This window comes from Mercenaria mercenaria, chromosome 7 (assembly GCF_021730395.1).
Source record: "Mercenaria mercenaria strain notata chromosome 7, MADL_Memer_1, whole genome shotgun sequence".
NCBI lineage: Eukaryota > Metazoa > Mollusca > Bivalvia > Venerida > Veneridae > Mercenaria > Mercenaria mercenaria.
Window position 1 is genome coordinate 73,510,665 of NC_069367.1, and position 15,810 is coordinate 73,526,474.

General features: G+C 35.1%; 1 protein-coding gene across 1 annotated transcript in view; it reads right to left on the reverse strand.

The window, feature by feature from the left end:
- LOC128558666 (neurotrypsin-like) overlaps positions 1 to 15,810 on the reverse strand; it is a 34,145-nt gene that overhangs the window by 1,115 nt on the left and 17,220 nt on the right. The window contains exons 11-13 of the mRNA XM_053548662.1: positions 7,817 to 7,992; positions 891 to 1,041; positions 384 to 565 (exon numbers count right to left, since the gene is read on the reverse strand). Of these exons, the coding sequence (XP_053404637.1) occupies positions 478 to 565; positions 891 to 1,041; positions 7,817 to 7,992 (415 nt within the window). The 3' untranslated portion in view covers positions 384 to 477. The remainder of the gene's footprint in view (positions 1 to 383; positions 566 to 890; positions 1,042 to 7,816; positions 7,993 to 15,810) is intronic.

Sequence of the window (15,810 nt, forward strand, 5' to 3'; positions counted from 1 at the left end):
TAACAAGAGTAGATTACAATTATAAACGAGTTGATTATACTAAATAGCGGGCAATAAAGGAATCTAGCTGTCTTCCTGAGATTTGTTCCGGCAAATTTCTACGGATAGATACCTAAATGAATCATTTCCAGCCCAAAGGCGAACCTGCTGCTTAGAATGAAATTTCCAATACAGTTTGATTAGTTACTGACTAGATGCAAACTTTTTCCTCGCGGAATGCCATGAATAATTTCATTTTCAGACTACCAGTAGCCAATTCCTGTAAGCAGATATAGATGACAAAAAATTGCCTGTATTGTACTCTTTAGACGTTATAATTACGCTAATTAAATATAAGAGCATGTAATATCTAGGAGATATTTTAACAATAAAACAAAATTAACCTCCATTGCAATTTACGAATACGTCCTTGGAATGATCACAATACCGAGTGCTAGCTGGCATATATGCGCCACATTGTACTGTCCAATATTAAGTTCAGAGCCGTCGCAGTTGAGATGAGAGGGCTCCCATTGTTCCGATATCTTGGGCATACGTTGGAAGGTATCCCCAGTAAGCAGACCGTCTAAAGATTTAAGAAACGGTGTAGAAATGTAAGTTTAATTGACAGAAAAAATCTGATTTCTTGATACAGAAGAGCTTGTTTGTAGTTTACTATCTATGCCAACAAACTGAGGAATAAATGTTCAGTTTAATGCTTTGATATCTTATCATGCGGATTATCCCAGCTCCTGATTATAGCGCATATAGTGCTATGGGCGTAAATGTGTGTGTTTTTTTTTTTTACAAAATGCATTATTAAAGTGCTACACTTGAAAAAAAAAACATGTCAGAAAAACAACATTTGATCACATAAATCAAGTTAAAAATGTTGTAGAAAATATACTAACGGAATGTTTTCAAATCCGAGCATTCGGCATATAACAATTAAATCCGGCTTGCCAAAATTCTCTCCACATATTGTATGGTAATAGCCGTCATGTAAAATTTCTACTCTTCCGGCGGCATCGTTGCCATCACCCACAAGTTTTATTGGAATATCTGTTATACAAGCATATATACATATATTTTCATTGAAAAATAAGATAAGTAAACTAAGGAAATCAATCATCTTAGTAAAACAGCCGAAAAGACCCATTCATTTTAAACTGTAATACGCCTGCCGATGAAAATATTTAAGATATCTATAGGGTCAAGAAAAACATAATTATAGTAGTGTCAATTTTGTAAATTTTACCATCAGTAAAATTAGGTTTAGCTCTAAGTTAATGTTATTTCTGATATTTTGGTGTCCAATTTTAAGGGATTCTATAGAACCACGCTATTTTGTTCAAGATATGTTAATAAATGCGATTAGCGTCAGATCGTCAGAAGAGTCACATGTGATATTATTGCAATAAGTTGTTTCTATCAACACAAACGTTGTTTTCATACAAACATATAGTGAGTGCAAATATATATTTATAATTCTGTCACACATTGTATAATTATACAATAACTTTTCATTGATAGTAACAGTCACTGACTTTATTTTATTGGGCTTAACGTCGTACCGACACAATTATAGGTCATATGGCGACTTTTCAGCTTTAATGGTGGAGGAAGACCCCGGAAGCCCCTGTATTATTTCATCACAAGCGGGCATCTGGGTAGAGCCACCGACCTTCCGTAAGCCAGCTGGATGGCTTCCCCATATGAAGAATTCAACGCCCTGAGTGAGGCTCGAACCCACATCGATGAGGGGCAAGTAATTTGAAGTCAGCGACGTTAACCACTTGGCCATGGAGGTCAGTCAGTGAAGGTCTATTTTCGATAAAATCCTTAAACACCTGTAAACAAACAAACCATTCAAATGATTTTTTTTAAATACCCATTGTAAAAACCCAGTAATTTGCCCTTAGCCGTAATTAAAACCTTAATGTATTGTTTTATATTGATTTTTTCCAACACATAAGGAAGTTTTTTTCCATTTTACTTTTAGTTGTTTTACTTTTTTTGATTAAAGGATGATCCGGGTTCCATAGGGGAGTTTTTAATTTTATAGTTTAAATTTTTTTTTTTTTGATAGAATATTTTAGATCAATTGCAATACATGAAACTGTATAGAAAATCACTCTTTCAATATGCCGTTCATTTATAAAAGAATTTTTTTATATCATTAAGTGTTAAAGAGATATTAATCATACACATACTGGATTCAATATTTCTAATATGTTCTTCAATAATCAAGCCCATAACCAAGAATGTTCCTATCATTTTTCTATGTTACGAGTATTGCACTATTCTTAGCTATAATATGTGTTTTGACTCTCTGTGCTGTGCTCTGTTCATACATCTACAGCGAAATTCCTATCAGTATCAATGTAATATTGCGGTATGTAAAGTTTATAATTTATATCTGAAGTCAGTTTTGGTTTTTTTTTTTCATATGAACTCAAGTAAAACTATAAGGTTGCATACTCCCTGTATCAAATAGTCATCATTGAGAATACTCTAACGTATTCTAATATGCTTGAATAAAACTTATTACTGTTACTACGAAATTGTCAATGAATGACATTCCTCTCTGTACTATACTTTACTATCACGATATCCACGTGCAGTCTTTCTAAATCTCCCAACCTTCACCTATATGCTATTTATACACCCGACAAGCGGTCAGTATGCTATTTTTAAAGGAGTGAATTATTGGTTTTTCCCTTATTAGATTATTGTGATGGAATGAAGTAAACGAACTCCCTGTTTACAGATAAATTTTTAAATCTTGAATATGTGTTAAAGACTATATACACTCTCTCCAAGATATAAACTTGAGTTTACATGTTTGCTTATAATGTTCATACTGTTTAGATAGTGTCTTTAAAAGTGTATTATTCATATCCATAATATAGAATGTTCTATTAGTTTTACTTTTCACATTTTATTATACTATACTTGTATGTTTTCTTCTTACGAAGTGTATGGTAAAGTTATATCTAATGTAATTTTACGGTATGTATTATTTACAAAATTGAATTGTAGTCGTTCTTGTCACTACAGTCCGTGTCTGATAACTTCACAGTGACGTCAAAAGTCTGAAACAAAACCTGAAATATTCAAGTCCAAATATCATGAAATCAAGTCAAATTTACACAGACGGTTCAAAAGATCAGTCAAAGGTAGGCTGTGCTGCTGTCAGCCTCCTTCATCAGTCAAGGTTACGTTTGCCAAATAGTGCAACAATATTTTCAGCCGAAGCCAAAGCTGTTGATTTAGCTCTAAATTTTACATCAAAAAATAGTGAAGAAAAATTTATCATCTTTTCCTACTCGCTTTCTGTTTTACAGTCAATTCATAACCGAAATATTGAAAAACCATTCATTCAAAATATTCTTCTCAGGGTTCATGTACTATCTTTAAAAAAGTCTGTCATATTATGTTGGATTCCCAGTCATGTTGGTATCCATGGAAACGATGATGCTGATATTGCAGGAAAGAAATCCCTTTCATTATCACAGTCTATTTGAAATTACCACATACCGATTTTAGGCCTAATATAAACAAATACATTTTACCTAAATGGCAATCGTCATGGAACAATGCTTTATTCAATAAACTTCATGATATCAAACCTAGTCTAGGGGAATGGCACCAAGGGAACAGATCTGTTCGCAGGGAGGAAGTTGTTCTTTCTCGCTGTCGAATAGGTCATACCCGTTTGAAACATTCTTATCTTTTGAAAAAAGATCAACCCGAGTGTGTACCATGTCAAACAACGCTAACTATTAAACATATTTTAATCGACTTTGCTACGCAGCGCAGTACATATTATGACGTTCAATCTTTGGAAAGAGTTATTTGAAAACGTTTCAGTCGGGAATATTTTATCGTTTTTAAAGCAGATAGGAATATATCAAAAAAATATTATTATGTTTGCAGCTGATATTTTAACACATACGTATATACATTTTTACATAACTGATTTTAGATAGGCTTTGCAGTTTTACATGGATGTTTTCAGATATGTTTTACATTATTCATAGCGTTCTTTATATTTTTACATGGATGTTTTTGGGTATGCTTTACATTTTTACACCAATGTTTATGCTTTACAGCTGGTGTTTGCAATATGACTTCTTCTCGGCGATATATGACCATTTATTTTGTGTCGAGTTGCCGTAAAACCAAACTCACTCACTCACTCTGTTTCAAAATAAGCGTGCCAGTTAGTAGTATAATATAAAAGTGTGTACTTAGTTAATGATAATTATCGGTTACCCTCCTGACTTGGACTAGTCACTCCGAAGTTATCAGACACGGACTTTTACTATCGGGCATTTTATGTCGAAGGATATACTGTTCGATTGGATCATACATTACATGTATATAATTAATTGTGTAAAAAAAATTTGTTTGAATATGCATGTGTTTAAAAGACAAATGCAAACGTAGTAACTCCATGATACAAAGTGTCAATATGAAAGAAGTGATATTCTATGCTAATGTATACCATATATAATCTCATTTGGCACTCATAAGAAGAGTTGACATTTATTCTATGGTAATGCATACCAGATACAATTTAGAATAAGGAAGTTATTCGCCCAAACGACGTTCCTTGGTTTAAGAGTGATATCCGTAAACTAAATAGAAAGCGAAACAGATCTCATAAAAAATATAAAGAAAATAATACTGAATATTATTGGGCAAAATTTTGAAACATTAGAAATGAGGTAACGAAACAAATAAAAAAGCAAAAGCGGACTATAAACTAAATCTTATAAACAGGATTAATGATAATTCAATAACTGTCAAGGAGTGGTTTAAAATCGCAAAAGAAAAAAAAAAAAAATAAACCTAAAAACCAGAAAAACGCTGATACTATCCAAACATTAATAACCCGAGATCTGACTGCCTCAACAAATACAGAAAAGGCAGATATTTTAAACAATTATTTTTGTAGTCAGTCAAATAATAAAATTTTGCCGAATATTGAACAACCCTAAAGCACTCTTTTACCTACTTTGCAGATTTCGAGGCAAAGAGTTATCGACGCCATTAATCAAATGGACTCATCCAAAGCTTCTGGCCCTGACCAGATAAGCCCAAAACTGTTAAAAGCGGCCTCCATGGATATTTCAAGTCCTCTTTCGCAATATTTCAGCATTCTTTTAGCGAAATCTTTCTTCCCAGATGAATGGAAAAGGGCAAATGTTACACCATTTTTTAAACAATCCGATCCCTCTAAACCTGGAAATTATCGACCTATATCTCTTTTAAGTTGTGTGGGTAAATTAATGGAACGTTGTGTACATAAGCATGTTTGTAATCATTTGATAAATCAAATCTATTTAGCCCATTTCAGTCCGGATTCATTCGTGGAAATTCTACAACAAATCATTTAGTTTACATCTATAATGATATTTGCAAGGCTCTTGATAATGGCAAGGAGGTACGAGTAGTTTTCTGCGATATTTCAAAAGCGTTTGGAACGTGGATTATTACATAAATTATCGTCTTTTGGAATAAGGGATTCCCTTTTACAGTGGTTTACATCATTTTTAGAAAACAGAAAACAACGCATAGTCTTAAAAAAAACTCAAATTCAAAATGGAGGATTGTAATGGCCGGGGTGCCACAGGACTCGATCCTCGGGCCTCTTCTTTTTCTCATTTACATAAACGACATTGTGAAAGATATTAAATCAAACATTCGATAATTTGCCAATGGCACAAGCTTATCCAAAAGACGCCGCATCTCAACTCAACTCTGAACTCGGCAAAATACATCATTAGGCAAAAACTTGGCTAGTTTGATCCTAATAAAACGGAAACTCTTCTCATTTCTAGAAAGTATGACAAATCTCATCATCCTAACTTATTGATGAACAATATTCTTATAAAGACAGTAGAAGAACATAAACAGTTAGGAGTCATGTTTTCAAGTGATGGTAAATGGCGCCCGCACATACCATCCGTTATTTCTCGTGCATGGCAGATAACAGGAATACTAAGGTCGATGAAATTTATTATCAATAGACAATCGCTCGAACGCCTTTATATATCTTTTATAAGACCACTTCTCGAGTACAGAGATGTCCTTTGGGACCACTGTACTGAAGAACTTAAACACGAACTAGAAGCGATACAAACTGAAGCAGCGAGAATTATAACCGGCGCGACGAAGCTCTGCAAAATTAACAACCTGTGTACCGACTTAAAATGGGAAACACTATCTAGCAGAAGAAAGAAACATAAACTTGTACTATTCTATAAAATGAAAAATGACATTTCCCCAAGCTACTTATGTGACCATATTCTTCCTTCTACGCAGAATATATATCAATTAAGAAATAACACGAATATACGCTTATCAAGTTGTCGTACACAATTATACAAAGATTCATTTATTCCATCCGTGATTCGTAAATGGAACGTGTTGTCCGAAGAAATCAAAGCAAGTCCTTAGTTAGAAATATTTAAGTGTGACAGAGTTGTATTTGTTAGAACACAATTATTTCTGGGGGTTGTCACAAAATAAGATTTAAAAGGGTTTGTCGATATTTATTCCACTGTTGGAAGATTATGCAGATACTGATTGATAGTAGATTTTCAGGGTGTCCTACAAACAAACAAACGCAAGCATAAGCTATAACATAAAATAAAATAAAAGCAAAATCAAAGCAGTTAGCTATTAGCAAATAAAGCTAAATTGCATCATTCTATGGAAAATTTACTTATATGAAAATAATATGTTCTTGTAAAAACAACTGACAGTTTAGAAAACAGCTGAACTGTCATTATTCATGAAAACTGGACAAAAGGGAATTTAATCAAGCAATTCATGAACAAGAGACAGGACAATGGACAACCTGGGATTTACCTGAGCTGTAAAATAGCTGTAAATCTTTTAGAACCAGAGACGAAATGTTGTAGTTGTGAAAACTACATGTTCCCCCCTTCAAGAAAAGCTGTCAAGTGCAGTGTATAATTTCAATTACTGCCAAAAACGTGATTTTGTGAGATTTTAGTGTGCAGCCAATCAAAACCTGTTTAACATACTCTCTCGCATAAGTGATTTAGGTATTACAATACCAATTCATTTCACTCACTGTGACATAAGAGACGCTTAAACAGCAACGTATCCAAACCCCCGCCACATTACCTTTCAGGAAGTAGGATTGGTCAAGCACTACATACTCGTCTCCGTCTAGGCTGTAGTTCCCTTAATTATGACCCTTTTCGTTAATCAATTTCAAATAGTCCTTATTGTACATGCGGTGAACTAGAAACAACAAATCACTACCTTTTATCATGCTCGATTTATATAGCACAAAGACAATTGCTCCTGAATTACCTTGTGGATCCACTATTGATAATATACTGCTTGGTAATGAACACTTAAAACGACTCCAAATATATCAGTCTTTGCTAAAGTGCAATAATACATCGTTGACTCGAAGCGATTCTCCACGTGGCCGGCGCAACAGTGCGTGCGGGTGACCTTTGGCGCGAACTAATTTCATAATGTTCATACTTTACCAGCTAAAAGCTATAAAAAGAGTTTAAACTAACAAATAAATAGATGAACACCATACCTTTTTACGCTCTATCCTTACAACATGTTTTACTGTCGAGGAAATGAATCAAAATAAGTTTTCGCTGAAAACTTGTTTTCAGATCCTTTACATCATTTTGATTGTAAATGTTATTGTATATATTTATGTACATGCTATATTTAATAAATACTGTATTATACAAGTAATAATTATCTTTTTGCATTTTTTTCGGCCAAATGTTTACTGCGTCTATTAAATTTCATGAATTATTGCACTTACGTTCATCACAACTAACGCCGATATCTTGTGAATGAGACGACGAACCCGTATTTGGCCACCACGTTGCTGAGCAATGACCTAGATCTGATTCATCACCGTTGCATCCTAGATTAGAGACTTGTATATGTCCGAATCCTTGACCATAGTAAGCTCCTCTCATGAAGAATGATTTCGAACTAAAATGACACAAGAGTTGTTTATAGGAAAGTGCAATAAGATTTTAATGCGATGTTAAAGTTTAGCAGTATACTAGTATCACAAAACCATAGAAGTTTTTAAGTAAAGGAACATAATTTTACTAACAACCTATATTTCCAATACATTTTTACCGGTCTTGAAATATTCTAAAAGAGTTGTACCCCTTTAAAAAAAGAATGTCATTTGTATAGAAATAAAAGTAAACAATTGTCAAAAACGAAAAGTTTATGCCCTGGGAATTGTTGAAATGCATCAGATCGAAGACATGTAACAGCTTTTTTAAAATGGCGAGTTTTTAAGACGTTGAATTGTCCAGAAGTATGACCTCCTACATGCAGTCCCTTTATGGAATTTTGGTTTTATACAATAATATATATAAATGTTTTATATGTTGTTTAATTTTCATGTAAAAGAATTCTTTCTTTCTTCGATTTGGTGATGTTTGAACTTTTTTCTCCGAAACCTGGACTTAACTCTTAATGCATATATTCTTTCATGTTATAACTTCTGCAGAATCAAGAAGGATTCACTTAAGGTAAGGGCAAGGATTCTAGAGATGTTACAACAGTAAACAAACACGTTTCAATTTTATCCTAGCAAAAGACGTATGAAAAAGCTGATCTATTTCTATTAAAATAGAGAAAAGTAGACACTTCACAGGTCGCTCAACACGACAAAAACGAAAATGTTGCAGGCTCGGTTTGATTGAGCCTGTTCATGGGCGGTAGTGGAAATGCATGCTGCCGTCCACGCCCTCTATTAAGACTTGTTTTAATATAGCGTTGCACGGCAGTAATACGTTAACACTTTTCGTTTGCACAATTATATTGAAAGGCGTGTAACTAATACGTGATCACCTTGTTAACACGCGTTTACACAACTTAAAAAACACTCACTGAAAACGACAGTAACAGAAGATTTATGCTAGAATAAGCTTAAATACAATTTTAAATTAAATACGTGACATACGCACTTTGACACTCTACTTTTCTTGCACACCGGACTGGCGTTTCCGGTGATTTCCGGCAAAACCCATCTGGCACCCCCATGCCAGATGAATCTCGTGCTGTTAATGACAACTAGTGGTTCATGCACTGATAATATTTTGTTTATGTAAAAATACTAAGAAAGCAGGTACCCTGATAGTTTCTCTCCGTTCCTTATAGTATATTTTTCGATTCAAAATACGTTAGTTTACCGTAAGAACATAACGACTTGAATTCAGTGTTACTATATTTTGTGGTTATTTGGGATAATGGAGTCATATTTGTGAGTAGTATAGGGGTCTCTTTGGCCCCACGAGTGCGCATGCGTGAAATGACGTCATGCGCGGCGGCCATTTTGAATTCTATGTTTAGAATGACATCATCTTTCTATTTTAAGAATGACCTCACTCTGCTATTTATATCTCCCAGAAGTATATAGAGCTGACTTATATACCTATCTAGGGCGTGTTCGCGCACATTAAGGGGCAGGTGCTCAGCCCTAGACGGGGAGATAACTTTAAAACAAAATATTTCAAGAAAATCAAATAAATATTAATTATATTTGAACATATAGATTTTTCTATAACCTAAATGAATAAATACATTGTATGGTAAACAAAGAGCTTATTAAAAATAATTTAAAGCAAAATATTTATTATATTTTAATTTAAAACATTAAGTTTTCTTTCAAATAGTCACGTTAGAAGTATAATTTACTGAAAATTAAAGACTACATTTTGCTTACGATGTTTGCTCCTTGGCGTCTACTGACAAAATGACTCCAATCATAAGCGTATTATTCCTAAATGCGCATGCTCGGACCTATTTTTCATAATGACTTCATAAGCTATATTTAGTTAAGATCATGAGTGAATCAAACGTGATCAGGGTCAGAACGTCTAGCGTGTGTTGATTTAAGGCTGGACAATAAAAAGTAAACATGTCAAAGTTAATCCCTTTAAAGTCGCCACAATGTCTGGCGTTTATTTATTTAAGAGCGGATGCGTTAACAATAGCCTATTCAACTGTCAAAGTTAATCCCTTTAAAGTCGTCGTAGTGTCTGGCGTTTATTTATTTAAGAGCGGACGCAGTATAATGTATACTGATTTTATCAATAGAAGTATTGACATAAAGATTTAATCCTCTAACAAAGGTACTTTTTGCAACTTGTCCATTCTTTGATGGTTCACGTTTGACTAGTTTAAACCAGTATTACTATTTTTAATTGACCAATCAAAACCAATGGAAATGACCACTGTTACTAAAAAATACCTCGAATGAAAAGTATATAATAGCGCATTCATCAGACAAAATCATTCTGACCTCAGAACTGAAATCATGGAAAATAGTTCAGGAGTATTCGAGAATTTGATGAATTCCTTCGCTGCTGACCTAAAGGAAGTGTGTCCAGTACATCACAAAGTATGGATTAATGAAGTGCATTACAGTAAAGTACATTTTGGGTTTTCCGAAGACATTTGGGTAGAATTATTTACAAGCTATATAAGAAACAGGACGAATTTGAATGTAGACTTCTCAATCATCCACACTGGTGATCCGTATACGGACATGGGAATTAATTTGCCTAGCGGTCATTATTTGGTAGACATAGAGTGTGCTTTACACGACTTTCTGGAAGCGAAAGGGTGTCTCTATGTTAAGTACAAGGACATAACAAAAACGAGAATTGAATTTGATATGAATTACTCCACATGGATGTACATGCTTCGAAACTACATGAGCAAATATCATCCGAAAATAGAACTCAAGTGGTGCGAACATAGCTTGCAACCAAATTCCTATTGCTCCTGTAACATCAGTACGGAACCTGAAGGACCCGAAAATATCTACATAGATGTACTTACTATGCTCTGTGATCATCATGCAAACAGAAATTGGTAGATTTAAAAGCGTGTCAGACTTGAATTCGTTGCTGATTTGTGTTAATCAAAATGTGTATGAAGGACAGACTAAAGAGACAGTTTTATAAAGAATAAATGATGGATGTGTTACCATCGGATCTCTGTAGAAAAATATTTTCCGACTGTGTAGAAAGACCCTACATACCGTTATATTACATGTTGGACTATGAGCCGTATAGAATGGTTCTTAGTAAAATAACAGCACAAAAGTTTCCCCAAGAAGACACAAAACAGTGGTTAAAGCAAAAGAGCACTTTTATATCTTTTAAAGACACTTTAATCGACATGATTCGTTTTCATAAGATGAATTTGAGTATTGAGGCGATCAGTGAAAGTATCTGGATGACTTATATTCCTGAGAACGAGGAAATAGCGCTTTATGTCAACGATGCGATACGAGGTGGTGGCCAAGAATTTCAATACGATTGGTTTCCAGTCCAAGAGAAGAATAATAAACATAATCTTATTTTACTTACGAAATCTGTAGATATTATTGATGCAATTCTTCATTTAGAACTGCTAGAAACGCTTATTGCGAAGCATGATATCAATTTGTGAAGCGATGTTGGAGAAATAAAATACAATAAACGAATATGTTGTTTTATTTGTGTACACCACAACACCTACTGACGCTTCTTCTTTTCTTTCAAATCAAATTCAAACGTATGGATTATAAATAACAAAGACATATTGTTCTTTTAATCTTTTATTGCCAAAGCTTGTATCACTAATACAGGTTACATGTATCAACTAAAATAAGACAAAATAAAGTCATCATTCAACTTCTTGCAATACACATTAAACGGTTTTACAATGTCCTTCATTTTTCGTCCAGAACATCGGTTCATAATGTAATATACGCAATACAGCCCGCATATGTTTGAATCTGTATCCTGTATTTGACTGAAGTTCATCCAGTAACGCTTCTTTAACACTTGCTCAAAATGAACTTTGTAGTGCTCTGGTCTATTACCTAGTGAATCGAAAAATTCGTCGTGTCCCCTTTTTGGAAAATAAAAGGCCACCCAATGTTTTCCTGATCCCCGGCTCGTGTCTGTATTTGAGATGACGTATTGTCCTCTACGTATCTGAAGTTGATCCGCAGCACATATTGTCACAGGGTACTCTTTTAACATTTCCTCGAGTTCATAGTTATTCATTTTAAAATGTATAGGTGTTCCAATCCATAGTATCTTGGGTCATATTTTGGCGATATTTCTTACGTCGTGGGCTGTCTAAATCACGACTCATAGGTGTGTCCAATGTATTCCTATGTCGTCTTAGATCACTATGCTTTCGTGACCGTCTTATTTCCGACCTAGCAATATCAACCGCTTGGGCTACGGGTGTCACAAGTTTTACTACGGGGAGATCTTCCCCTTTTTGTTCTTGTGCTTCTCTTTCTTGTTTCTCTTTTAGTTCAGCCATTTTTCTAAGATGAGCACCGCTACCCACGATGTAACGGCCCATATGATCAGGATACACATATCCGTCCCTCAAGTCTTTGAAGTGTTGTATCCATTTTTCCGGGTCCGGTTTATCCGGTACCCATTTTTCTTGTTTATAATCGTATACCTCTATGGTACCCATTTTGCATGATGAAAAGTTAAAGCACGCCAATCCTTCTTACAACGTTCATTCATCATCATCCGATTCTTCATCGTCATCACTTTCTTTATTATCATCTATTGAATATTCTTGTTTGCTTTTATGATAGGGCCACAACTCATCAAATAGGTCTTTTCTAAGGGCAATGGCTTGCCGAATAGATTCTTTGACAGTCATGCCGTGCTGACTTCTTAGTTTTTTAGCCGACTGTAGAATCTGCTGCTGAGTAGGGTCGTTTTGTAGCTCATAAAAGTCAATTAGAAATCGGGCATAATTTTGTCTCAGTCTCTTTCTTAATTGAGGCAATTCATCATTAGCAGTGCGACGGTACGCTTCTTTAAAAGAGAGCCCTTGTTCTGTATAGTTGTTAACTTTAGCTTTAAATTGTTCCTTAATAGATTGTCTGAGAGGATCCTGAAAACGCTTATCCCATATCTCACGGCGTGATCGCTCTTCTATAATCTCAACTTTTCTGCGTTTACCTGGAGGTCCCTTGATCAAAGATCGTTTCTTTACAAAGCTTGTGTCACTATTTCTGTTTTCTGTTTCATCATCACTATCATCATCATCATGGTCATCGGAATCTTCCTCCTCATCTTCAACCTTGTCATCATTTTTATCAGATAAGTATCCTTCACCATTGAAATAGTCTTCTTGTTTATATTCATCATCTGTTCGTTTTCTCTTTTCTGGAGTGGTTGCCTCAAATATGTTTTCACGTAAACGGTGCTGTTCTGGGGTGCTGGATTTTAAGTCTATTACTAAATAACCGTGAGGTCTTGATGTCGCTCGTTCAAACCGTTTCATAAAGATGTTACTAGACGAAGGATATATTCTTCTTGCCAATGTAGCCACTTGCTGTCTATCAATAGGATTGTTAAATAGCACCAGATACTGCGTATTCAAAGCGATATCTCTGCAGGCTTTACCTTGAGGAAACAAATTTTGGGTGAGATATACGACAGATATGTTCCTGTGGTGACTGCCCTTGGTAAAGAGATCAGCAATTCTTTGATCGCATTTAGCTTCAGTCATCAAGTCGTCAAAGACCAGCAGGTTCCTTTGACTAACATTTATATATTGGGAATCATTCAAGTAGTCTGGAATACCGTGTACAAATTCGACACCGGGGATTTCACGCTGAAGTTCATCATACAATGGCTGCCATTGTCCAAAACACCATATGATACGCTGAGGCTGAGGTCTTACAAGATTTGATGATAGCAGTTTTCTTGTCCATTCAGTTTTTCCACTACCACTTGGTCCTGAAACGACCATAGAAAATGGATGTTGAAACGTCGTCTCTCTTGAGATGTCCCATGTTTGTAATGGCGGTGAAAAACTGTCAGTGTGGTCGTCACTCCAATGCTTATTACGTTGATGTCTCAGCATGGCGTCGCGCCTAGAGAATGACTGGTGACATAGAGGGCACTTATTCATTTGTGAAGTAGATGTAAAATTATTTTCATACAACAAGACACTGCTTTGTGTTCTTACAAATTTTAAATGCCATTCTTACGCTTTTAATACATATTTTGCTGTCAGAATTATTGTCAGTAATAGTGGTGGTGGTGGTGGTGGTGGTGGAGGTGGTGGTGGTGGTGGTGAAGGTGGTGGTGGTGGTGGAGGAGGTGGTGGTGGAGGTGGTGGTGGTGTGGTAGTGGTGGTGTGGTGGTGGTGGAGGAGGTGGTTGGGGAGGTGGTGGTGGTGGAGGAGGTGGTGGTGGTGCAATGATTGTTGTTATTTTTATAGTATTTCTAGTCTTTGTGTCAATATGTAATATTCTGAATGCTTTGTGCTTCAATGATGGCTGCGTCGATTTTAGGAAGAAGTTGTATGATGGATTTCCACTGCTTAAGGTAAAGTTGTATTCCGATGATACTTGCGGTGTGATTTATGAAACGTCTCAAATCCACTAGGATTTCACTATCTCTGTTGCAGACAGTAATATAAACGTTTTGCTGTATACCGAACTGTTTCATATAGTGGCAGGCAGTCTGGTTTTCATTCACTTTAATTTCATAATCTACGTGTGTAGTTGAATTCTTAGTCGCAAACGCTAAAGCGAAAGGCAAGGTAAATATAACAATAAGTATAATCGTGCATAAGATGATTGCTTTTTGTCGTTTGATGATGACATTTGAATGGCGAGAGTTTTCCATACTGTAAGCTTTGACGTCTAAAGTCAGACTGATTTGACTAACTAAAAGCGTGCTCTAATATACACGTTTCGAAGGGACTCATTTTCAAAGCAAGGCTTATGTAAAAAGGGGAGTGATTTCATTGGCTAGTTAAAAATAGACATTCTAGTTAGGAACAGCTTTGAACCAAACTATCGCATAAATGACAAGTTTTAACATGTAAGCTAGCCTTTCTTTGAGAATTAAACCAATCAGAATGCGTCATATCACTAGCCAATCAGAGCATTGCTATAAGTTATACTGACTAATCAGAACATTGCTTTGGCTGTATTTTACTTTACCCTGTGAATTCGTTCATTGTCATTTTTGATCTCAAAGTGTATGGATCAGGTAAGCTTACTTTGACGCATTTTACGCGTGAGTGACCCTATATTCTTTTAGTGCAAACAATGAAATAGTACTAGTCAAAACCTTTCGTAGGATACCAAACACGGGTATAGTCGGTTGAGTAATAAAGGAGAAAATCGATATTTTACGCATGAGTGATTTCATTTCCGGTTGTAGGCTACCAACACTTAGTTCTCGTCAAGCGTTTTGGTCTGACACCAAGATCATCAAAATCGGTCCACAAATAGAGGAGAAATTACATTTTGAAAATTTTGGTTGCGAAATTTGAATTTACCGCTCAAAAAACGTTTGCAATGACGTCACTTCAATCTTTAAACGCCAATATCTTGAGAACGGATCTAGATAGAGGTAAATATCTATACATTTTCTGAACCTATGCGACGAGATCTTTCCAATGCTATCTGTTTCAAGAGTTTATTGCAAAGTTTAAGACAAAAGGTTTAAAAATCGCTGTTACGTCATAACTTGATAACGGTTGAAAATCGAATCGAGAAAGGGGGATGTAAATGAAAGATTTTTATGAATTCTATCACATGAAATTAACATCTCAGAATTGATGAATAGAAAGTGTGTCACGAAATGGGAAAAACTGATTGTTCAATGTTAACAGTATTTCTGTTCATTGAAAATCTTGACGATTTCCTAGAATGGTCGAAATAGGCTTTCTAGAACCTATCTGTACTTAAGACAGTATCCTAAAGGACTATAAAAGTTTTATAACACAAAATAC